Here is a 25,679-nt window from a genome sequence, read left to right as displayed (position 1 = left end):
CATCCTGTGCCCACCCCAACCCCTGCTGGATGGCTCTCCAGGAGACCCAGAGCTTCATATGGCCCATGACAACCACAACATTCACTCCTACCCTGCACATGGGCCACCTGGGAGAGGCCTGCTCAACAGCTCTTGTAATTACATTGCACGTTAACTATCCTTTCCCAACTTGGTCCTTCTGTATCCCCAGGGTGAAGCTCAGGCCTGGCAATAGTAGGTGCTCTGAAAACATGTCTGCTGAGTGAATCTGGCAGAAAGGGCCCTGGCAAGAGTGGAAATCAGACCATAGTCCCAGGACTTCCTGGATATATGACTGTGAACAAGTCCCTGTCCCTCTGAGTTTCAGTTCTCTCTTGTGTACAGTGGAGATCAGAGCATGCAAGCTACTGGCCCAGAGGCCCCATGTAGGTTGTAAATATGTTGTTTCTAGCTCGGTCACTGTTTATTTTAAAATTAGTTCTCAACATTCAAAAACCAGAAGATTTCCGTAAAACCTAAAGTTTTCAGCTTTTATTGAAAAATGAGAAGACTTGGTTATATGGACTCATGGTTGCACATATAATAACTGGCTGGCCTGGGTAGCAGCTTCATCTTCAGTTGAGGTGTTTGGACATACTGCCACCTCCCCTCGCTCTCTAGAACCTTACCCAGCATGCTTCACTTACAAATGTCACCTCCTAGCCTCCATAGGTGTCTGAGTTTGCAACCCCTGAACACTCATCCCCGAGCCCACATGACCTGACTGTTCTTTGGCTCTTTGAGGTCTAAAGACTGGTGTTACAGGATCCATGGGTGATGAAAACCATTAACACCCTGGATAAGAAGCCACTGGGTTGAATAACTCCTGTTTCTGATGATGACAGTCTATAAATAGCCCCAGAGCCAGGTGATATCTGCCTATCTCACCTGGGCCAGAAGTCCTCAAGGGCTGGGCATTTTTCAGTTCATACCTCAGCCCAGGAGCTATGCCTCTTCCTGATGTCACTGAAGACAGCACAGTAGAGATAACCATACAGCTAAGCCTTTGAAGGAGGTGAAACTTCTTTTTGGCAGGAAGGTAGTGATGGTGTTTGGTTTTTCAAAGAGGGTGGAAAGAGTAACATGAATGAAGGAAACTGGTTCTTGGTCCAGGGTCCTGGGGATGGGGGCATTGCATCATTGATGAATCACCAATTCTATCCAGCAATGTTAGACCTTCAGGGCCCTCTGTGATTGCCACACACACACACACACACACACACAGCCTTTCGGCTCATTGTCAATACTGCAGCTTTGGCTTGAAGGTGTGCCCTGATATCTCCCAGCTCTGGGCAGGCTTTGGTTCATTCCCCTGCTGGAATCTCCTCTCCACATCTTTGTGGGGACTACTCAAATGTGATCCCCAGGCAGACACCTCCCAGTTCCCCAGTTTCTATTTTACTATGTTGTCTATTCAAGGCTTGTCCCTCTTCTTGCCTTTCCCACCTTGCCCCAATAACCATCTCCTTGATGACAGTGAGATGACAGTGAGAAGAGCTGTTAATCCTTGACATGCCTTGAGCTTGGAGTCAGACTCCAAGTGAATAAAGGCAGCTCTTCCCAAATAGGACAGCTCATGCTTCAGCTGAGTCGAGGATCAATGGAGGCCCTCTGAGAGCAGGCTTGAGGAACAATCGGATACCACTAATGCCCTTGGCATAGCTAAAGGCTGTGTGAGCTGAGGGCATGGGGTGATTCCTCTCTTGATCTTTCAAATTTATAGTATGTACAGATACGTGTAACCTGGGAGATGGGCTGAGGGCCCAGATGGGGCAGCGAGTAAGTGGGCTCCCCACTCAGGCCTGTTCTACTTCAGATCACAATTGAAAAAGGAGGAGGCATCCCTCAGGAAAGAGTGAGGCCCCATCCTGAACTGAACCTGGAGAGCAACTGGGATGTCATTGGGGCTTCATTGAGTGACCAGGCCCTCATAGACCAAGAATACAGAAAAGGGAACTGTAAACTCCCCAGAAAGGACCAAACTAGCATTCTTATGAGGCTAGGACACTCTGCTCTGATGTCGTGAATTTGCTTGGGTCAGCATTTTACTGCCAAACTCCTTCCCAGGAATTGATTCAGTCTGATCCTAGCTCAAGTCTGTCTGACTCCAACAGCCAACTCCCATCCTCTTCTCTGGCCCCCGAAACCTCTGAGCCCCTGCAACTGAGGCCCATTGCAATATGAGCCCCAAACTCTGAGCAAAGACCATTTAGACTCTGTCCATCACTGATGCTCATGGCATAGTACTTAACAGTTGGGTAAAAAAAACAGAGTAAGGATTATCATCACACCATTATTCTTGGGGGGGGCGGGGAACTGAGGTCTGGAGAGGCCTGGGAGGACTGGCACAGGCTGGTGGTGGGGACTCCAGGGTTCTTCTAGTGCTGGGCAGTGCTGTCCTCTCTCTGGGCCTCAGTTTCCCAACTGGAGGGTACAGGTGTTGGCCAGATGCTCTTTTAGGACCTCTGCCTGTTAATCACATACTGTGGGCCTCCCATACCTCTCAAGTCCACCTCAGCATGTGGGGTAGGCCCCCAACCCTATAGCTTCTCCCACTCAGTTCCCTTTCTCTTCCCATCTTGCTTTTTCACTTTCCAAGCACTGCCCATGCACTGGCTCCATGTGCTGTGTCACCTACAGATTCTGTGCAGTCCACGGGAAGTCTGTTTCTGTGTGAGCGGTGGTGGGAGTGGAACTGGTAGCCCTGGTTGCACCAGGGCTGCCAGTCTGTGGGGTTGAGGAGGGGCATCAGACCCAGTCCTGGTGAAGTGCTGGGGACCTGTGGGAACACGACAGGCCCAGGCAAGTTTCTAGTCTTGTGGGAAGGAGACCTGAGCTCTAGAAGCATCTGTGGACAGGACAAGCCTGTGGTCACCATGGGTGGTGCCTCTGCCTGTCTCTGCCCATCATCACTCACTCTAATGCAGCCTCTCCTCTCCACCTTTCTTTGACTGACTCTCAGTGCCACCATTTCTCCTGGTCTCTGTCTGTCTGCAGGGCCCTCACAAAATGGAACTGGTCTCCTTTTGCGAGGTCGTGTCTGTCCCTCAAAATTCTGGCTCTGGTGAAGTCCGAAGTAATTCACGTCCTGCTGCTCCGCCAGTCCGGCTGCGTTGCCCACTGAGGCCGGTAGGGGTCGCCCACTGACAGCCCTGGAGGGGGCGGGGCGGGGCCACGAGGCCTGACGGACCAATAAAGGCGCCGGCGCGCCGGCGCCGCGGACGAGAATTTGTAGGCGCGTGACCTTTGCGGCCGTTTTTTTCGCCGGCACAGCCGATCTTGCTTCCCTACTCGACCCGACCCGACCCGACCCGCGCAACATGCTGGCGGTGCGCTGCGGCTCCCGTTTGCTTGGCTTGCTCCCTGTCCCGCGCTCCTTGCCGCTGCGACCCGCTGCCCGCCCTTGTAGCGGCGGCGCCCGCAACCCGTCCTCTTCTTCCGGGAACCCGCTAGTGTACCTGGACGTCGGCGCCGACGGGCAGCCTCTCGGCCGGGTGGTGCTGGAGGTGAGACCACTGGACTGGACCGCACTGGGCCGAGCTTGGGAAACGTAATCGGGAGAGCCCGGGACCCCGGTGCGGCGCTGTGCCTGGCTCTCTGGGTGACCTTGCCTCCCACTCTGGGCTCGGCCTCAGTTTCCCCATCTGTAAGAAGGGGCAATGGATTGGTCTCCTTCAGTCTCCTCTCGGAACTTTGGAGAATGGAGGTGGAGGGAGGAGGGTACGTATGGACAAGAAAGGTGAAGGTCAGGTCGTAGAAGGTGAGGGCCCGGCTCCACTAGCCCGCTTGGGTTGCGGGAGCGGTTCCAAGTTATTTCGGAATCGTAACCTAGACCCCGGCTCCGATGTGGGTGTCGGGCGTCGGTGTCTCGGCGGCGGCTTGGCTGGGCGCTCACGTGACGTTCTGTGAGTAAGGCGAGAGAAGCGCGCCGCCCCTCTCCCCAACGCGGCTCCAGTCCCCCGCGTCCCTGCCTCCTCGCCGGGCTCTGGGGAATGAGTGAGGATGGCTAGAGTAAGCCACCTCTCGCGCAGTAGCGGCCTCCAGCCACCAGTAGGACCCCGGGATGGTGAGTCTGGGCAGTGTGCCAGGAGCTCTATTCCAACTCCGGCCACCTTTCCGGGTTCGACACTCACTTCCTGCTCCTGACTCCTGGGCCATTTTAAAACAAAGCAAAGAGGCCTTAAGGTAACAGAGCGGGAAGGTAACAAAGTCGGTGTAGCCTTCAAGCTTGGCCCTATTTTTAACTAAGGGCCATCAGTTAAAAATTGATTTCCTCTTCTGGAACATAAAGATAACCACTCCTGCTCCCATTTATGTCAGTGGTTTGGAGCCAGGGTGGCTTTTGAAGCTGGGAGGCAAGAGGTCAATTTGGATGGGGCTCGAACCTCCCCTTACCCCCACCCTTCTTGCCTCTCTCTCAGCCTCAGTTGCCCATCTGCTCAATGAAGATCTTGGAGTGACTCCTTCCTGGACCCTCTCTCCAGGCCCTGAGCCTGTGCTGGGGTCAGATGTAGTAGCTCTGCCAGTTCCCCCGCAGGGAAACAGGCCCAGATGGTATTGTGATCTCTCCTCACACATTAGGAAACCAAGCCTGCCTCCTCCCAGCCTTGGATTCAGGAAGCAACTGGCAAGAATGATAGCTGCTTAGGCTGCTTAGACTGGGAGTAACAGGAATGGAATGGCACATGGTGCTGTCTCAGTCTCCTTGGCCACTCTGGAGCTTCCTTCCTTCACCTGCCTCTTGACTGACCATCTTCCCTTGTCCCTCTTCTTTCCCTGCAGCTGAAGGCAGATGTTGTCCCAAAGACAGCAGGTAAGACAGTGCCTGGGGCCCTGAGTCTGGTCTAGGTAGAAGGAAGAGAGGGGCACGGTGAGGTGGTTGCACTGGCAAGAGGAATTGGGGCAAGGGAATAGAGGACCAGATGGGAGTACATGTGTGGCTCAGCCACTGTGTACACTGGGGCAGCCTTCTGTTCCTCTCTGGGCCTCAGTGTGGGCCTTGCCCGCCTGTCTGGTAGTAGTCTCAGTATCAGTAGAAGGCATATGTAAATTTCCCCTGGACAGCTTCCTCCTGGTGCCCACTGTGGCAGGGTGGTGGGCCACAACCCTTGGACTCCCTGCCCAGCTGACCTGGTCCTGAAACAGCTAGGATTGTGTGCTTTGCCACGAGGTCAGTGACTAGTCCCAGGTCACACAGCCAGAGCAGACTTGGGGTGGGCCTAGAGTCTTCTGTGCCCTGCTCACCTTGGGGATTAGAGGGAATGCTGGCTGGAACAAGGTGTCACGCCCAGAGTTGAGTTGCGGCATAACCCTGTTGACCTGCCTCTCCTTTCCTCCCTCAGAGAACTTCCGAGCCTTGTGTACTGGGGAGAAGGGCTTTGGCTACAAAGGCTCCACGTTTCACAGAGTGATTCCGTCCTTCATGTGCCAGGTACTGTGACCCTCTGCTCAGGTTCCTTTTCTGTAAATGGGGATAAGAATGGGGCCATTCACAGGAGTGCTATGAGGACTAATGAGCAAGCATGTACTTAATGGTTGCAGAGTACTGAATGGAGGGCAACTGTAACGACTCTTGGCCTATCCTCTTACCCTGAGAGGCTGGAACTTGTCTGTGCTGCTTTCGCCCTCCCCTGCCCCTGAAGTTAAGCAACAGGGCAAGTGGCAGGATGGCCCTGCCCAGCTGAGTTGGGAAAGCTGAGCCTGTGAAGAGGGCGTTGGCATTCAGTGTGGATGAGCATGGAAGATAGATCTTAAGGCTTTAGAGGACTAGTGTATTCAGACAGTCTCTGTCTCCTGTGTATCACACTGAGCACATGGCATGGGAGAAGAGGAAGAGGAGGGAGAGAGGGCACAGATGAGAACATATAGGTCTGGACTTGGAGTTTCTCTTTGCAGAGAAAGCATCTCTTGGTTGAATGAACATATTCCTTAGTCATGTGCCCTGCCCATTTGTCAGAGGCATTAGTATTGCTGTGTCAGGTTTTAGGGTAGCTTTTGGCAGCAAGAACTTCCCCAGGGATCAGGACCCATGCTTCCTTGGGGATTGTCCTCGGTTAGGTCAAATGCTGCTAGGTCAGGAGTTTGTGTCCTGAGGCAAGGGCATGGATATCATGACCTTTCTGAAGTCCTTTCAGCCTTGAATTCTCTCCCCATTCCCTCTACCCTGCCTTGGTAGCTATAATCATATGGCGGTGTCAGTGGGTTGGGGCTAGGCTTGCTGATGTGACAAATGCCATAGGAGGGGCAGAAGAGGTTGTAGCATGGGACAGGCTTAGCCAAGCCCTGTATCTCCTGGGAGCTGAAGTGGGTGTCCTGAGCCAGGCTATTGTCTTCCTCTGAACAGCAACAGGCAAGGGTGGAGACTTCCAAAGTTGTGGGGCTTGCTGAGGCATGAGCTAGCAGCACTGGGGGCCAGGCCGGGGTTTTGAATTGGCCCTCTTTGGGGACATCTCACTGGCATTTGTGAATGCTCCACCTGGCTGATAGGTCATCCCTAGGACCTGAGAGGGTCCCATCTCAGGAAAATGGTACCGTGGCCTGGGGCTGGGGTGGCAGCCATTGGGCTCTTCTGGCCACAGAAGCCTCTGATGAGGCCTGAGGAAGGATGTCAGCCTGGGTGGACTCTGTACTGGGTCTATAAGGCAGAGGGACACCGCTGGGCATGGTCAGTGGACGATACTGGACAGGAACAGGACTGAGCTTAGGGAATTGGCTCTGTGCCAACTGTGCTGCTCCCCACAGACCAGATGTGGGATCAGGGGCTCCTGGATGCCTCCCTGTTTATTCTCCAAAAGCTGTGAGTAGGATATTAATTATGGGTCCCTAAGAATCATATTGTTGGTCATCAGTTCCTCTGAGGATCATTTAAAAACTTGCTCAGACAAAAAGTGAATCATTTGGAAACAGTAATGCTAGAAAATATTTAAGTTTACTTTAGTTTTGCTTATTTTCCTTAATATTTTATTATTCCTTATATAATTAGATGCTTTTTGACTCCTTTGCCTGAAGGGCTTCTGGTGGGGTGGGCCTTAAGAGGGTTAGGGGCTTCCCAGTGCCGCAGCAATGTCCCTTGCCAGCTCTAGGTGACAGCCACTCAGAAGGTGCTCTGTACTCACAGGCTGGAGACTTCACCAACCACAACGGCACCGGGGGAAAGTCTATCTATGGAAGCCGCTTTCCTGATGAGAACTTCACACTGAAGCACGTGGGGCCAGGTGAGTGGGGCGTTGCCATTTTCTGGTCTGAGTGCCCCAAGCTTTGACCCAGCCCCTGCCCTTCCCAGTGGGCCTGAGGGGCCAAAATCTGATCACTGATTGTTCAGTATCTGATTGTGACCCTGCCTTCCTTCAGTGCTTTGGGTGGTTTGTTGGGTTTTGCAAGAGCTTTTCCATTCTGAGCTCTCAGTTTAAAAATAAACTGTGGAAACTGTGGAAAAATAAATTTGGAAACTTGACAAGGGGGAGAGCCTTTAAGCCAGACTCCAGTGTTGTGTCACCTTTGGGACCCAGCATACAATGTGGAAAAGTGTAGAGTCAGGGGCAGGGGTTCTGCTTTGGCTCTACCATGAGTGCTTCTGCAAGGCCCTTTCCTTCCTCTGGAGGTGCTCATCCCCTGGGCCCTGGCTTCCTCTTCTGAGCTCCAGGCTCTTCAGACTCACATGTTCTTGATGTGGCTTGAGCCATCTGCTCTTTTGAATGACTTCCCAGATGAGATGCCTCTGTGGGCAGTGTGGCTCACCCCTGCTTGTTTTTGTAGGTGTCCTGTCCATGGCAAATGCAGGCCCCAACACCAATGGCTCCCAGTTCTTCATTTGCACCATCAAGACTGACTGGTGAGTCCTGTGCTCCTGGCTCCAGTCCCTCTAAGAATGTGGGGCAACGTCACAGCAGGAAGAGGGTTTGTGTGTTTCCTGAAGAAGGTCTGCTCTGGGACAGTAGCCCTCACCAGGATTGTGTATCTGTATGAGAGAGAAAGTTCCTGAGAGGATCAAGGGAGAATGGGGGCTGTTCTGGCAGCTCTGTCTTAATTAGGCTTCCCATTGTCAGTATCAGCTGGAATTTTTTTCAGTGTGTTTTGCACACATGTACAAAGTACAGGCCTTGAGGTGGCCTGTCATAGAAACCTGTTTGCCTGGCTTAACCTGTTGTTTTCCAGGCTTACCTCCACCACAGAGTGCACCTTGGGAAATGCTGTGATAGACATTTGGATGTCACACCACAGTTTTCATCAGGCCTTAGCAAAGGCCAGCCCTCTTCCCCACATGCCCTTGGTTTTTAGGGATGTCTTTCCTGGTAAATTTTCCACTCAGGGATAAGTTTCTCTGCCCAGAGTCCCCTGTCTCCCAGCCCTGGGGCAGCTGGGGTTGAGGGGACAACAGCTGGCCAGGAACTAAGACTTAATAAAGCCCCTTTCTGAGGACTTTAGGGAGGTCTGGGCGATGGCCTCCAAGCCAGAAGGGATGTGGATGTCAGGGCTGGGCAGGTCATTGCTGGCTCTGCCTGCTTTTGTGCTCCTTCCATGGAACCAAGCCTTAATGGATCCTGCAATTCCATCCTTGTCTGTAACCAGTCTTGGCCTTGCTGACACTAGACTAACTTGCCTTTTAGATTTTTGGAACTCTCTCAAGTTGAGAACTGCTCAGGACTTACAGTCTTATCACACTTGTTACCTTGGCTCTCACCTCATGATTCATGACTATTAAAATGGCTCCATTTACAGACCTTTTATTTCCTTAGAGCAAGAGCTCCCTGAGCAGAGCAAGAATAACTCACTTTTCATAGATGAGGTAGCCAGGCAAGGTCTCACAGCATGAGAGTGGCAGAACATGTCCTGGAAGGAGCCCTCCTCCTCCCATATATTTTGGGGAGCTTAGCAAGGCTTGATACCAGGTTTGGGGAGTAGATCCAGCTTTTTGGTGTGCATTTCTTTCAGAATTGCTGTTTTTGGTAGATAGTTCCATAAGGAAGTGACCATGATGTTGGTTGACATTGCATTAACTCCCATTTCTGTTCATCTGGCTCACCTATCCTCACAGGTTGGATGGCAAACATGTTGTGTTTGGCCATGTCAAAGAGGGCATGGATGTTGTGAATAAAATAGAATCCTTTGGCTCCAAGAGTGGGAAGACGACCAAGAAGATTGTCATCACAGACTGTGGCCAGTTGAGCTAAACCAGGATGCTAGGCCCACAGCAGCTCTACCTGTGTGTTGAGTCACCCACGTGACTGCCTTGGCCTCCCAGTGAAGGTGTCCCGTAGAGATGCTTGTGCTTGCTCTATCATCGCCATGTGCTCGAGGAAGGCGTCTAAGGAACGTCAGACCTCCCCAGGACCCACTCAGTGCCCATCCTGCCTCATGACCTTGTTTCTGGATCCCCTCTGTGGACATCCTGTCACTACTCCTCATCGGGCATCAGCTGTGATTGTCCAGCCCAAGCTCATATGTGCTTTGGGTATCGGGGGTGGTGATGGGTTAGCTTCAAATTCAGGTTTCTGCCTTTTCCTTGACCAAGGGGGAAAGCCAGTTGTTGTAAAAAGGGCTATTGTGTAGCTGTTTAATGATATCTTCCTAATTGGAATAATTTAATTAACAAGACTGGTTGGAGATAATGCTGTGACACTAACTCTTCTGTGCTGTGACCTGAGTTGGTAGCCTAGGCCACAGAACTCCAGAGCTTGGCCTCTGGAACACAATCAGGGCTTTTGTGAAGGGTCTCATGGCTGAGGCCTGTTTATCCCAGCCACTGTGAATCCCGTTGGTTTGTTGCTATTTATGGGGTAGAAACAGATAAACCTGGGAACAAAGCCATTGTGAAACGTGCCTACTCAAGGTGAATCCCTGCATGGAAAACAGAAAGAGCCTGTGAGTGCCGTGGGCTCTGGGAGAAAGCAAACATGGATTTCTTGGTGGGCTTTTTCTGTATTTAATAATTTAAATCTACTGATTGTGTATTAATATACTTCAGGGACATTTGTGTTCACCTTAAATGTGAAAATAAATCCTATTTTCTACAAAGACCATCTGTCTGGTGTCTGGTGGTTTTAGGAAACTGCGTCTATAGCCCAACCTTTATGGAGTTACCCTGTGTCGGGTGCAATGTTGGCATTCCATGGACTGTCATTTAATCATGAGCCTCCCAGTTTTATGTCTGAGGAAATGGGTCAGGAAAACTGTATCAATGACCAGAGCTTTCCCATGAGCACTGGTTTCACCCTGCATCCCAGCTCTGTTCTTGGTGACCCTGAGCCTCAGTTTTCCTCAACTGTACCATGGAGTGACAATAATGCCCACCCTGTAGGGTGGTGAGGGTCAGATGTGATGCATGTGCATGTGAAGAGCATAGCATGGTGGGGACTTACAGTCAAGATGGAGGTGTAGGTAGACACGCTTCACCCCCCTGTGAAATCATAAAAAATTACACCTAAATTTCAAAATGATGCCCAGAACTTTCAGAAAATCAAACTCTATGGAAGTCTGACAACCAGGGATTTAAAGAAGCCACATTCATCCAGGCAGGTGCCTTTTACAGGGAGTCAAAGCAGCTCTACCTAATAATATGGAAGCGAACACAGGGAGACTGCCAAATTGAGGAGACAAATATGGCCCAGATGAAAGAACAGAACAAAACTCCAGAAAAATAACTAAATGAAACAGAGATAGTCTACCTAACAGATGGAAAGTTCAAAACACTAGTGATCGGGATGCTGAAAAGAACTCATTGAATACAGCAACAGCCTAAAGGAAGAAATGAAGGCTACACTAAGTGAAATAAAGAAAAATCTAATTCAGATTTAAAATCTAATTTTAAATCTAATTAAAATCTAATTCTAATTCTATCAACAGGGAACCAACAGTGAAGGGGATGAAGCCAGGATTCAAATCAATGATTCAGAACATGAAAAAATAAGCATCAACCAGAACAGAAGAAACAAGAATTCAGAAAGAAAAAACAAAAACAAGGCTAGTATAAGAAGCCTCTGGGACATCTCCAAATGTGTCAATATCAGAATCATAGGAATGCCAGAAAGAGAAGAAAAAGCAAGAAATTGAAAACTTACTTGAAAAAATAATAAAACTTACCTCATTTGGTGAAGGAAATAGACATACAAATCCAGGAAGCACAGAGAGTTCCAAATTGGACCAAAAGAGGACCACACTGAGACTCTATAATTAAAATATCAGGGGGTCAAGACAAAATCTTAAAAGCAGAGCGTTACCTTTAAAGGAATACCTATAAGACTATCAGCTGATTTCTCAAAAGAAACTTTGCAGGCAAGAAGGGACTGGCAAGAAAAGTGATGAAAATCAAGGACCTGCAACCTAGATGACTCTATCCAGCAAAGCTATCATTTAGAATAGAAGGGCAGATAAAGTGCTTCCCAGATGTCAAGCTAAAGGAGTTGATCATCAACAAGACATTACATGAAATATTAAAGGGACTTATTTACAAAAAAGATTAAAACTATGACCGTTAGGTAACAAATTCACAACTATCAACTGAATTTTAAACGCAAACAAACTAAGCAAACAACCAGAACAGGAACAGAGTCATAGGTACAGAGGTCATTTGGAGGATTATCAGCTGGGAGGGGGAAAGGGGAGAATGGGGGAAAAGGTGCAGGGATTAAAAAGCATAATTGGTAGGTACAAAATAGGGGGATGTTAAGAATAGTATAGGAAATGGGGAAGTCAAAGAACTCCATTTTTTTAATATATGCTCAACTCCTGGACATGAACTAAAGGGAGGGAATTGCTGAAGGGAAGGGGTGCACTGGGCAGAGTGGGGGCAAAGGGGGGAAATTGGGACAACTTCAATAACATAATCTATGATATACTTAAAAAAAAATAAAAATGGCATTGTGCCTGGCACATTTTAGTAAGTACTCTGGGGTGACAGGGATGATGACATTTCCACATGTCAAGGTTTCCTTCCTCCCTCCCTCCTTTCCTCAGATGTGTTTATGGGTTATTAGAGAGAGAGAAACATCAATGTGAGAGAAACATCAGTTGCCTCCCGTACGTGCCTCCATTGAAGATCAAACCCACAACCTTCTAGTATACAGGATAAATCTAACCAAATGAGCAACCCAGCCAGGACCCATGTGTTAGGCTTTTAGAGGAGAAGAATCTAAGATCATCCAAGGTTAGGCATGGACTTCACTATCCTAGATGTGCCATTTAAATTTGGAATTAACTTCTAGGTGTTTCTGAACCCATAGGGAAGGTAGATTGGGAGGTAAGAGGAAGGCAGAGCTTCCTCAAACATCCAGATATGGCACAGTCCAAACAATGGAATAATCACATTCTGTTCACAGTGTGAATAGAATTACCTCACATCGGACTTCCCTGAGTCAGATTATGTCTGGTCAAATGTCCTAGTCATTCTGAGGTCAATAGCTAAACTTGGGTCATTTGGAGTATGGGGTTGTTTGTCAGGTTTTGTGAGGTCACAGGTTGATGTAGTCACTGAGGTCATGGCTGGATTGCGTCATTTGGAGTCATGGAGGTTTTCCATGAAGGCAGTTCAGCTGCATGGATTGGGAGGCTCAACCAGCCTAGTATAGTTTTTAAACAACAAGATCCTTAGGGGTCCTCAAAGTAGAACAAGGGAGAAACAGAGCCAGGGGCCCCTGAACCCCATTCTCAATTAGTTATCCTCCATTTTTCGTAATTGGGCCTCTACAAGTAATTTCATTTGAAGAATGGAATCTTGAGCCAAGTAATAGTAATTGGTAATTGCTCATTCAGTCCAACATTTTACAGATAAGTAAACTGAGGATCCAAAAAGGGGTCACGATTGCCTAAGGTGAGCCTATGAGTCACCTGACAGAGCAGGGACTGGGACTCCAGCCCCACCAGCCGAGAGGCCAGTTTATGTTGGAGGCCTTCCAGAAGGCACAGGCTTCTACCCTCCAATCCTACATGTTCTGAGGTCACATCTTCAGTCCCTGCATGGTTTTCTCTTGACCTTTGGGGACTACAGGAGGCAGAGGTGCTATTGACAAGTTTGAGCAACCGTCTCTTGAGGTATGACCTGCAGGCCCTGTGGTGAGTTCTGAGGGGTCTCAGGGTCACAGAGCCTGTGGGACTTGTGCTTACAGGTCATTCCCTTTTTAATGGGGGGAGAGGAAGGGAGAGGCAGAGAGAGAGATGGAGAGATAGAGAGAGAGAGAGAGAGAGAGAGTGTGTGGTTTGGCCATCAAATGGAATCCAATGAATGAGGACAGAGACAGTATGCAGGAATTTCCTAAAAACTGTTTCCTGAAAATGGGTCCATTAGTGCCATTCTCTTCCCAGCACTCTGCACAAGGGCCTGAGACCAGTCTTATTTCTTATATAAAGCAGGAGCCTAGGTAATATACAAATAAGATACTGACTTATTGCTGGCACGAGGTATCTTATGCATGAATGAGGCAGTGAGTTATACACATGCTCTCAAAGATGTAATCATATGATGTCATGTAAACATATGTTTGAGTATCTGAAATAACATTTTTCTCTGACAACATGTGATAGCTTTTCATGAAAGTCACATATTTTACATGTATAGGTGGATGACTTTTGGCAAATTCATACACTGAGTAACTACCACCAAATTAACATTTCCATCTTGTCCAGAAAGTTACCTTTCTGCCCCTTCCCAGGCAGCTACTGAATTCTATCACTGTAGATTATTTTTGCCTGTTCTAGGACTCATGTTTTAAATACATTTTATTGAGTATGCTATTACAGTTGTCCCATTTTCCCCTCTTAATTCCGTTCTGCCCCACATACCCCCTCCTACCCACATTTCCCCACCCCATACCACCTTCATTCATGTCTTTGGCTCATATATATAAGCTCTTTGACTTCTACATTTCATGTACTATTCTTAACTGCCCCCTATCTATTCTCTACCTGCCATTTATGCTACCTATTCCCTGTACCTTTTGCCCCATACCCTCCATCCTCTTCCCTGCTCATGACCTTCCATGTGATTTCCATTTCTGTGATTCTGTTTCTGTTCCAGTTGTTTGCTTAGTTTGGTTTTGGTTTGGGTTTTGTTTTTAGGTTAGGTTGTTGATAGTTGTGAGTTTCTTGCCATTTTACTGTTCATATTTTTTTCTTAGATAAGTCCCTTAACATTTCATATAATAAAGACTTGGTGACGATCAACTCCTTTAACTTACCTTATCTGAGAAGCACTTTATCTGCCCTTCCATGCTAAATGAAAGCTTTGCTGGATAGAGCAGTCTTGGATATAGGTCCTTGCCTTTCATGACTTGGAATACTTCTTGCCAGCCCCTTCTTGCCTGTGAGATTTCTTTTGAGAAATGAGCTGATAGTCTTATGGGAACTCCTTCGTGGGTAACTGTGTCCTTTCCTCTTGTCGCTTTTAAGATTGTCTCCTTATCTTTAATCTTGGGTAATGTAATTCTGATGCGCCTTGGTGTGTGCTTCCTTGGGTCCAACTTGTTTGGGACTCTGAGCTTCCTGGACTTCCTGGAAGTCTATTTCCTTTGCCAGATTGGGGAAGTTCTTCATTATTTGTTCAAATAAGTTTTCAATCTCTTGCTCTTCCTCTTCTCCTTCTGGCATCACTATGATTTGGATGTTGGAACATTTAAAGTTGTCCCAGAGGTTCCTAAGCTTCCCCTCATTTTTTTTAATCCTTGTTTTTTCATCCTGTTCTGGTTGCATGTTTATTTCTTCCTTCTGGTCCAAACCGTGGATTTGAATCCCACTTTCCTTCCTGTTATTGTTGTTTCCATGTACATTTTCCTTTATTTCACTTTTCAGAGCCTTCACTTTTTTCTCTATTTTGAGACCATACTCAACCAATTCTGTGAGCATCCTTATTACTAGTGTTTGAACTCTGCATCTGATAGGTTGCCTATCTCTTCATCACTTAGTTGTATTTTTTCTTGAGCTTTGATCTGTTCTTTCTTTAGGCCATATTTTTTTGTACCAGCATACCTCTTATGTAGTAGGGGTGGAGCCTTAGTTTATTTGTCAGGGCAGGGCAACCCATGTGGTTGTGCTATGGTGCTGTATGTTGGGGAGGGGTCCTAGAGGGAATGATGTTGCTTGTTCAGCTCTCTGCCAGTTTTCAGCTACTTCCTCTGCTACCTACAAGCAAATTGGGCCCTTCTGGTGCTGATTCCCAGGTGGGTGGCTTTGTGTAGGTTATTGGACTCGGTGGGTCTCTCCTGTGAGGCTAGGAGTTTCCCCTGCCTCAACCCCCACACGTTTTTTCAGTCAGAGGTTTTGAGGCTTTATTTCCCCATTTTTGAACCCTGGGTTGCATAGTCTGTCTCACTCTCCAGTTGTTTCTCCTGGTTTATCTGCACACGAATGTGGGACCAAATGCTCTGCCAGCTGCCCTCTTGCCATGAGTCCCCTCTGCCTGGCTGCCCATCTCTGCCCCTTCTACCAGTCTGGATGAACGTTTCTTCTTTAATTCCTTGGTTGTCAGACTTCCATACATTTCAACTTTCTGTCTTGGTTATTTTTTGCTTTTAAATTTATTGTTGTCCTCTTTTGGTTGTGCAAGGAGGCAAAGTGTGTCTACCTAGTCCTCGATCTTGGCCAGAACTGCCAGAACTCTTATTTTTATCAAAGGAATCAGACAAGATTTATTTTGTGTCTGACTTCTTTAGTGTCGCATATATGAGAACAGGGAGAGTTTCGTATCCTCTGGGCTCTGTGGATTGTTGGGCCATGAAAAGGAAGGTTGATAAGTGTTTCTCAGTCTGGGAAGGCCTAAACAGTGCTTCTCCTGGGAATCATGGGATGCTGGTAAAGCATGCAGATTCCTGGGCCGCCCCTGAGACCTACTGAACACAGATGTCTGCAGATGGGATCTAGGAATCTGAACTTTAAAATAACAATTCTGCTAAAATTGTGAATATTTGAATGTAGGCCAGAGTGGGCAAGATTGAAAAGGGTGGGCATGGCTCACCACTTGAGTCATTGTTTACTTCTAGACACATTTTTGCTGGATGCTCTCACTTGAGTCGTGACTGGGATGGTGGGTGGGACAGTCTGTTCACCCCCAGCTTCGTGAGGCTTCTGGTTCTGTTTCTCTGGAAAACCCTGGCTACTACACATATCTTCATTTTTTTCTACTTATAAAATCAAATGAAATTGTAAAAATGTAAATGTTACATAAATATGTAATATAGAAAATTAAAATTACCGATAACCCTATCATCTTAATAGTTGGTATAGGTCTTGGCATTTGCTTAAGATGTAGACAGCTGCAAAAACCATAATTTCTACCCAACAGTAATAAGAAGCTGAATAAATGATATAGCCATGACTTCCCTTGAGCCAGAAAGGCAACCAGGTGATGTGAATTCCAAAGAAGAACAAAACCCTGCAAGGAGAGACAGGACATGTGATGTGGCAGAGCTCTGCAGGAAGACATGGCCACAGAACAAGTGGGGAAAAGGAAACTGGGTAAAATTTTAATGAATTGTTAAAGGTTGGTATATCTGTCTGCAGTAACTGGGGGATCCCCACAGAAAGTGGGCTCATACTCACCTGCCAGGTCTCTCCCCCAGTTCTTCACTGATGCTCAGGAGAAAGACTGGGGCATGGCAGAGGACCCAAGGAGCCTGCCTTGGTGTGCAGGCCTGTGGAGATCTTCAGCTCCCAGAGAAAGACATGAAGCCATGCTCACTTCCCCACATTCTTCTCCCCTATGAAGCATAATTCTTAATGCACTGAGGGGAGGGCAATACTCCCTTCACCCCTCAAAAAGAAAAAATTATAATCCTTGTGAGGGGCCAGAAAACATCCAGGGCCCAAGACCCTGTACTGATACCAACCAGAAATCAGCCACCACTGGGGGAAGGGGCAAATACACACTTAAGACATGCCTTAGACTGAGGCTGGACCAGGACAACAGAGAGCCCTCCTGTCCCCACCCCAAGCCTAGTCTACTGCTGGGGGAGAAGGAAAGGCATAGAGAGAGATACCCTCCATGCTGCAGGAAGCTGGAAGTGGAGTCCAAACAGTGAGAGAAAACCTTCAGCACCCCAGCTTTACCCCAAGCACCAGGCAGCAGTTGCCCACTGCTCTAGGAATTTGCAGTGTCTCTCTGAAGATAAGGACAACACCACCAAAACCAAAACCCAACTCAACTCCTGAAGAGCAACTCTATTCCCCTCAACAAAGAACAAAAGCAAGAAACAGCATACCCATTTTCCAGTGTGCATTGTATATCACTGTCTCTTCTATTGTACAACAATGCTCAGCATTCAATGGAAAAATTAAAAGGCATGAAATAAAAGGGGAAAAACACTGTTAATAAGTAAGGCAATCAACCGAATCAGACTCTGATATAATCCTGTCAGACAGGGACATTAAAATAACTGTGATTAAATATGTTAAAAGGTCTAGTGGGAAAGGTGGGCAACATGCATGAACAGGTGGAGAACAATTTTAGCAGAGAGAAATGATAAGGAAGAGTCTAACACAGAAGATACTCCAAGAAAGAAAGGATACCAAAAATGAAGAGTTCCTTTGATGAGCTCAACAATAAACTCAACACAAGTGAGGAATATGTTAGTAATTTGGCAAAAGGTTATAGATGTAACACAAAAGAACAATCAACAAAGGAAAAAATAGATAAATTGGACTTCACTGAAATTAAAATTTAAAATGTTTGTGCTTCAGAGGTCACTGTAAAGAAAATGAAAAACAACCCATGCAATGGGGGGAATAACTGCTGTCCGTGGGTGCAAGATGGTCCACCTTCTTTGAAAAGCATCTGGCAGAGCCTCAGGTGATTAAATGTAAAGTCAACGTATGACCCAGCAATTCCACTCCTTGGTATATACCCAAGAGATATGAAAAATGTGTCCACACAGAAACCTGTACACAAGTGTTTATCGTAACATTACTGATAATGGTCACAAAATGGAAATAACTCAAATGTCCATCAGTAGGAAAAGGAATCAACAAAATGGGCATATCCACCCAGGGGGACATTACTTGACTATAAAAAGGAATGAAGCACTGACACATGCTACAGTATGGGTGAACCTTGAAGACATTATGCTAAGTAAATGAAGCGAGTCACAAAAGATTATATAGTATATGATTCCATTCATACGAAATATCCAGAACAGGAAACTCTATAGAGACAGAAAGGAGGTTAGTGGTTGCCTAGGGCTGAAGGGGTTGGGGTGGTGGGAGATAAGTGGGTAACAACTAAAGTGTTTGATTGTGGTTTCTTTAATGGGATGACGACAATGTTCTAAAATGGACTGTTCTAAGTGACAAAGAGATGGCCAAACTATCAGATGCACAAGTTCAAAGCACTGGTGATCAGGATGCTCACAGAATTGGTTGAATTTGGTTGCAAATTAGATGAAAAAATGAAGGCTATGCTAAGTGAAATGAAGGAAAATGCACAGGGAACCAATCGTGATGGGAAGGAAACTGGGACTCAAGTCAACGGTTTGGACCAGAAGGAAGGAAAAAACATCCAATCAGAAAAGAATGAAGAAACAAGAATTCAAAATAATGAGGAGAGGCTTAGGAACCTCCAGGACATCTTTAAACGTTCCAACGTCCGAATTATAGGGGTACCAGAAGGAGAAGAGGAAGAACAACAAGTGGAAAACTTATCTGAACAAATAATAAAGGAGAACTTCCCCATTCTGGCAAAGGAAATAGACTTCCAGGAAGTCCAGGAAGCTCAGAGAGTCCCAAAGAAGTTGGACCCAAGGAGGAACACATCAAGGCACATCATAATTACATTACCCAAGATTAAAATGAAGGAGAGAATCCTAGAAGCAGCAAGAGATAAGGGGACAGTAACCTACAAAGGAGTCCCCATCAGCCTGTCAGCTGACTTCTCAAAAGAGACCTTGCAGGCAAGAAGGAAGGGGCTGGAAAGAAGTATTCCAAGTCATGAAAGGCAAGGACCTACATCCAAGACTGCTCTATCCAGCAAAGCTTTCATTTAGCATGGAAGGGCAGATAAAGTGCTTCTCAGATAAGGCCAAGTTGAAGGAGTTCATCATCACCAAACCCTTATTATATGAAATGTTAAAGGGACTTATCTAAGAAAAAGTAGATAAAAAGCATGTACAGTAAAATGACAGCAAACTCACAATTATTAACAACCACACCTAAAACAAAAACAAAAACAAACTAAGCAAACAACTAGAACAGGAACAGAACCACAGAAACGGAGATCACATGGAGGGTTATCAGCAGGGGAGTGGGAGGAAGAGAGAGAGGGAAAGGTGCAGAGAATAAGTAGCATAGATGGGAGGTAGAGAACAGACAGAGGGAGGGTAGGAATAGTATGGGAAATGTAGAAGCTGAAGAACTTATAAGTATGACACATGGACATGAACTAAAGGAGGGGAATGTGGGTGGGGGTTTGCAGGGTGGAGGGGAGTGAAGGGGGGGAATGGGACAACTGTAATAGCATAATCAATAAAATATATTTTTTAAAAATGGATTGTTCTGGTGGTTGTCCATATCTGTATACTAAAGATCATTGACTTTTACACCTTAAATGGGTGTTGTATGACATGTGAACTGTATTTATGAGTCTGTACCAGTAGTCTCCCTTTGATGTGTGTATGTACATGGAAGCTGTTTGGAGTCTCCTCCTGTTCCTCTGGAATATGCCACGATTTGACTTCATTATGAAAGTGGTTGTGGTGAGTCTTGGGCATCACCTTTGAAAGAATCTATCCTAGGTGAAGTCATGATAGTGCTTTTAAGCAATGAAAACTTTTTCTCAGACATAGAAGGGCAAGCTACCTCTGGCAAGGGAGGAACAGAGTGACTTGAGGGTTCAAGGTGTTTATTTCATTTGGATCCAAGGAGATGCCCCTATTACAAATTCCATTCTTTCCCATCAACGTGTCTCATTCTCTTCCATCAATGCCCTTTCACACAACAAATTTATTGAGACTAATTCAATTTTATGTTGTAATTCATCAACCTACACAATTAAATTTCTGCTTGATTTTAAGTGATATCAGTTCAGTGACCACAAGAAATGAGAAAATCTTTTCGAGTTGTAATGGTAACCTTATGGTCAGACTCAATTTAAACTGAGAATTAAAGGACATGATTTGTCATTTTGGTAAATGGTCAAGCATGTGCAAAGTAATTCATTCCACAACACAGTCCTTATGGTCATCATTACTGCCAGTGCTGCAGCCACGTGGCCTCCAAGGTCAGGTGGTTCTCTCATCACTTAAACACAGGTGATAGCATGATAAATTGTGATGTGACTGCATGCCACACATTACCAGAATTCCAATTCCTATTGGCAGGTAGTTCAGCCCTGCCTTCAAGCCCGAACAAATCTCTAAATCCCATCTTTGTGAGTTATCTACTAGGATTGTTCCCAGTGTCAATTCTGTTTTGGATGGGTCCAAACAGGATACACAAACAACAGAGTAATTCCAACAAGGGAAGCTTAATATTTAAAAAATTATTGTTATTATTAAATCCTCACCCAAGGAGATAATTGAGAGAGAGAGAGAGGGAGAGAGAGAGAGAGAGATTGATTGGTTGCCTTCTGTACGTGCCCTGACTGGGTATCGAACCCACAACTTAGCTAGTGCCCTGACTTAAAATCAAACTAACAGTCTTTTTGGTGTATGGGAAAATGCTTCAACCAACTGAAACACCCAACCAGGCTAAAAAATTATTAACCATTCTTGGGTTTACCTACTCAGGGGAAGAGCACTCTGAAGACTGAAGTGTCTCTCTGGTGCCCTCTGCTGTTAAATCTTAATATAATGTCAGGTGGCCATTCTATTACCACAAACAGGGCAATGGAGGAGGACTTAAAGCTAAGAGCAATGGACTCACAGGGTGCTTTAACCATTGCTTTCTTGTCCAATCTGATGATCTCCGCCATTCAATTAAATATTATACCATTTATATTTAACTTAGTTATCAATGTAGTTAGATTTAAATTGGTCATCTTGCTATTTATTTTCTTTATCTCATCTGCTTTTTATTCCATTTTTGCTTTCTTTTGGAATGAGTTTTTTCCCTAAATAATTTCATTTTATCTTCATTGTTGACTTATTAGATTTAATTATTTTTTATTTTTAAATATATTTTATTGATTATGCTATTATAGTTGTCCCATTCCCCCCCTTCACTCCCCTCCACCCTGCAAACCCCCACCCACATTCCCCTCCTTTAGTTCATGTCCATGTGTCATACTTATAAGTTCTTCGGCTTCTACATTTCCCATACTATTCCTACCCTCCCTCTGTCTGTTCTCTACCTCCCATCTATGCTACTTATTCTCTGCACCTTTCCCTCTCTCTCTTCCTCCCACTCCCCTGCTGATAACCCTCCATGTGATCTCCGTTTCTGTGGTTCTGTTCCTGTTCTAGTTGTTTGCTTAGTTTGTTTTTGTTTTTGTTTTAGGTGTGGTTGTTAATAATTGTGAGTTTGCTGTCATTTTACTGTACATGCTTTTTATCTACTTTTTCTTAGATAAGTCCCTTTAACATTTCATATAATAAGGGTTTGGTGATGATGAACTCCTTCAACTTGACCTTATCTGAGAAGCACTTTATCTGCCCTTCCATGCTAAATGAAAGCTTTGCTGGATAGAGCAGTCTTGGATGTAGGTCCTTGCCTTTCATGACTTGGAATACTTCTTTCCAGCCCCTTCCTTCTTGCCTGCAAGGTCTCTTTTGAGAAGTCAGCTGACAGGCTGATGGGGACTCCTTTGTAGGTTACTGTCCCCTTATCTCTTGCTGCTTCTAGGATTCTCTCCTTCATTTTAATCTTGGGTAATGTAATTATGATGTGCCTTGATGTGTTCCTCCTTGGGTCCAACTTCTTTGGGACTCTCTGAGCTTCCTGGACTTCCTGGAAGTCTATTTCCTTTGCCAGAATGGGGAAGTTCTCCTTTATTATTTGTTCAGATAAGTTTTCCACTTGTTGTTCTTCCTCTTCTCCTTCTGGTACCCCTATAATTCGGACGTTGGAACGTTTAAAGATGTCCTGGAGGTTCCTAAGCCTCTCCTCATTATTTTGAATTCTTGTTTCTTCATTCTTTTCTGATTGGATGTTTTTTCCTTCCTTCTGGTCCAAACCGTTGACTTGAGTCCCAGTTTCCTTCCCATCACGATTGGTTCCCTGTGCATTTTCCTTCATTTCACTTAGCATAGCCTTCATTTTTTCATCTAATTTGCAACCAAATTCAACCAATTCTGTGAGCATCCTGATCACCAGTGCTTTGAACTTGTGCATCTGATAGGTTGGCTATCTCTTCATCGCTGAGTTGTATTTTTTTCTGGAGCTTTGATCTTTCCTTTCATTTGGGCCTTTTTGTTTGTTTGTTTGTTTGTTTGTTTGTTTGTTTGTTTGTTTTGATGTGCCTGTTATGTATGAGGAGAGGAGCCTTAGGCGTTCACCTGGGCAGGGCAACCCACATCACTGGGGTGTGATGCTGTAGGTCGGGCAAGGGTCTGAGAGGGATCAATGGTGATTGCTCTCCCCTCTGCCAGCTTCTAGTCACTTTCCCCAAGCAAATTGGACCCTTCTGGTGCTGATTCTCGGGTGGGTGGGTTTGTGTACATTCTAGGACCCTGTGGGTCTCTCCAATGAACTCTCCTGTGAGGTTGGGAGTCTGTCCCAGCACCTCAACCCTCACTGGTGTTTTCAATCAGCATTTTGAGGCTTTATTTCCCCCAGCTAGGACCCTGGGTTGCACAGTCTGTCATGCTCCCCAGTTTCACCTGGTTTATCTGCATGTGAATTTGGGACCGCCTGGCCCCTCCACAATCCACCACCTCACTGGGTCTGCACACTGCTGCCTTTCGCGCCCGGGGTTTGTTAGCCAGTGCTTTGCTGCAACCCCTCCCTGTCCAGCTGCCCAACTCTGCCCTCCTACGGGTCTGGAAGAATGTGTGTACTTTAACTCCTTGGTTGTTGTACTTCCATACAGTTCAATTTTCTGTCAGTACTTGTTTTTTGTTTCTAAATTGTTGTCCTTATTTTGTTTGTGCAAGGAGGCACAGTGTATCTACCTATGCCTCCATCTTGGCCAGAAGTCAGCTTTAATTCTTCATTTTATGTTTTTAGTGGTTTCTGTGGGGTTTACAATACATAGCTTAATTTACAACAGATTACCTACAAATGATAGCATACCACTTTACATGGAATGTAAGAATTAGTGGGTCAAATGGCAACTCTATATTTAATGTTTTGAGAAAAATTCAAATTGTTATCCAAAGTAGCTACAAACGTCTACATTCCCAACAGCAATGTATGAGAGTTTCAGTTTATCCACAACCACCAACACTTGTTGCTATCTATCTTTTTTATTTCCGACATTGTAGCATGTATGAGCTGGTGTCTCATTGTAGTTTTGATTTGCATTCCCCTAGTGACTAATGATGTTGAGCATCTTCTCATGTTTATTGGCCATTTGTATGTTTTCTTTGAAGAATGTCTATTTGGATTTTTTGCCCATTTTTAAATTGGGTTGCCTTTATCATTGAATTATAAGAGCTCTTTATATATTCTAGATACAAGTCTCTTATCCATACATGATCTGCAAATATTTTTTCCATTGTGTGAGTTAACTTTTCACTTTCTTATTGGTGTCCTTTGAAGCATAAAACTTGTAAATTTTGATGAAGTCCAATTTATCTATTGTTTTCAAAATGACCATAGGCTTGAATATCTCCACACTCTGTTTCAAAAATAAATTAAATGAGTTTCTTTGTGGCAAGTTGGAGCTCTCTTCTTTTATGGACTGTTTTCCTTCCTGGGTAAAATCTCTGAGCCACTACTCTGGAAGCTGGGCAGGGTGGTAGCCTCTGGTGCTCTGGGCTTACTTCTCCTGGTGTGGAACCTGTGCCTGAGAGTGAGCTGGAGCAGGGGACATTAGGGCCCAGTATTCTTGACCTGCTCCACCTGGAGTAGAGCCTCCATCTTATGGGTGAGGGCTGGGTGTGTAGGAAAGAGCCACCATCCTCTCAGCCATAAACCTGCAGAATTTAGCCTCCTCGGCTTGAGGAGCTTAGGAATTCTTTGGCCTGCCTCTCCCACTCAGATATGAGAGCTGGGGAGAGAGAAAGCCTCATTTCCTTGGCCACTGCCACCTGTAGAGAAGCCTCGACCAAGCTGAGCTGCAAGTAGGGGAGAAAGAAGTAGTCATATGCTAAACGCCACAGGTTCTTGTTGTTCTTACTGAGTTAGTTTAGTGATTTTTTCTGAATAACTGTTTCTTCATTTGCTGTGTGCTCTCAGGAAAAATTCCAGAGACTGTGAATGGTGTGGCTTTTAAAAATAGTTTTTATCAACTTCACTTATTTCACAGGGAAGTAGGTTCATGGAGCTCTTTGCGCTGCCTCTGTCATGTGGAATGTCACCCTTTATACTTTTAAGTTATTTGTATCTTTACAAATAAAGTGAGTGACTTGTACACAGTATATGATTGGGTCTTGGATTTTTTATTTAGTCTTTGCCTTTTAATTGGGATGTTTAGACCACTTATATTTAATGTAATTACTGATATGATTGTGTATTTACCATCTTGATATTTGTTTTCTATTCACCCCATAGTTCTTTAATTCCCATTTCCTCTCCTTTTGCCTCGTTTTGAATTAATTGAGTTTTTATTGTTCCATTTTACCTCCTCTGTTGGATTGTTAGTTATACTTGTTTGTTGTGTTGCTTTAGGTATATAGTATACATGTTGGTTTTTATTTTATTTATTTATTTTTGAGAGAGGGGAAAGGAGGGAGAAAGAGAGGGAGACAAAAATCAGTGCGTGGTTGCCTCTCATGTGGCTCCCACTGGGGACCTGGCCTGCAACCCAGGCAAGTGCCCTAACTAGGAATCAGCGACCCTTTGGTTCATGGGCCACACTCGATCCACCGAGCTACACCAGCCAGGGCATAGTACATATCTTAAACTTAACGTAGTTAGCCTGCAAGTGACATTGTACTGATTTACATATAGTTTAGGGATCTCACCACAATATGCTTTTATTTCTTCCCTTTGTGGCCTTTGTGCTATCGTTGTCATGCCATTGCCATGTTATAACATATACTGTGATTTTAAACGGTCACTTATCTTTTTTTTTAAGATTTTATTTTTATTTATTTTTAGGGAGGGGAGGAAGGGAGATAGAGAGATAGAGAGAGAGAGAAACATCAATGTGTGGTTGCTGGGGGTTATGGCCTGCAACCCAGGAATGTACTCTGGCTGGGAATCGAACCTGGGACATTTTGGTTCCCAGCCCGAGCTCAATCCACTGAGCTATGCCAGCCAGGGCTGTCACTTATCTTTTAAATAAATTTAAATTTTACTTTAAAAACATATTTTGTATTTACTCACATTGTAACCATTTTTCCAACATCTTCATCCTTTTTTATAGATGTGGATTACTATGGTACCAATTTTTTTCTGACCAAAAGACTTTCCTTTTTATTTCTTATAATACATGTCTGCTGCTAATGAATTGTTTTATTCCTGAATATCTAAAATTTCGTCACTTTGCCTCCATTTCTGAAAAACTGTTTTTGCTGAGTTAGAATTCTAGGTTGACAGTTTCTCCTCTCAGGAATTTAAAGATGGCGTTCCACTGTCTTCTGGCTGGAATGTCTTCTTTCCGGCGGAGCAGAGTGCTGCCGTTTCCATCTTCGTTCTTCCGTGTG

General features: G+C 45.5%; 1 protein-coding gene across 2 annotated transcripts; it reads left to right on the top strand.

Annotated features, from left to right (window-relative positions):
* The first annotated feature begins 3,247 nt into the window (after positions 1-3,247).
* Positions 3,248-10,035, top strand: PPIF (peptidylprolyl isomerase F). 2 transcript variants are annotated; one of them, XM_028512263.2, is made up of 6 exons: positions 3,248-3,524; positions 4,801-4,831; positions 5,361-5,449; positions 7,136-7,232; positions 7,774-7,849; positions 9,053-10,035. In XM_028512263.2, the coding sequence occupies exons 1-6, from the start codon at positions 3,339-3,341 to the stop codon at positions 9,186-9,188; spliced, it is 615 nt and encodes a 204-aa protein (XP_028368064.1). In that variant the 5' UTR covers positions 3,248-3,338; the 3' UTR covers positions 9,189-10,035. The 2 variants fall into 2 exon arrangements, with proteins under 2 accessions (XP_028368064.1, XP_035882648.1); XM_036026755.1 differs by lacking the exon at positions 3,248-3,524 and adding an exon at positions 3,555-3,778.
* Positions 10,036-25,679: the final 15,644 nt, after the last annotated feature.

The sequence above is a fragment of the Phyllostomus discolor genome, chromosome 5 (genome assembly GCF_004126475.2).
Source record: "Phyllostomus discolor isolate MPI-MPIP mPhyDis1 chromosome 5, mPhyDis1.pri.v3, whole genome shotgun sequence".
Classification (NCBI taxonomy): domain Eukaryota; kingdom Metazoa; phylum Chordata; class Mammalia; order Chiroptera; family Phyllostomidae; genus Phyllostomus; species Phyllostomus discolor.
This window is presented reverse-complemented; position numbering and strand designations above follow the sequence as displayed.

What these genes read in the sequence shown, in the direction of transcription:
- PPIF (XM_028512263.2), top strand. Translation starts at nt 3,339, where the DNA reads ATGCTGGCGGTGCGCTGCGGCTCCCGTTTGCTTGGCTTGCTCCCTGTC. An exon ending in ACTGAAGCACGTGGGGCCAG is followed by an intron (nt 7,233 to 7,773) that starts GTGAGTGGGGCG and finishes TTGTTTTTGTAG; the next exon opens with GTGTCCTGTCCATGGCAAAT. An exon ending in TGCACCATCAAGACTGACTG is followed by an intron (nt 7,850 to 9,052) that starts GTGAGTCCTGTG and finishes CTATCCTCACAG; the next exon opens with GTTGGATGGCAAACATGTTG.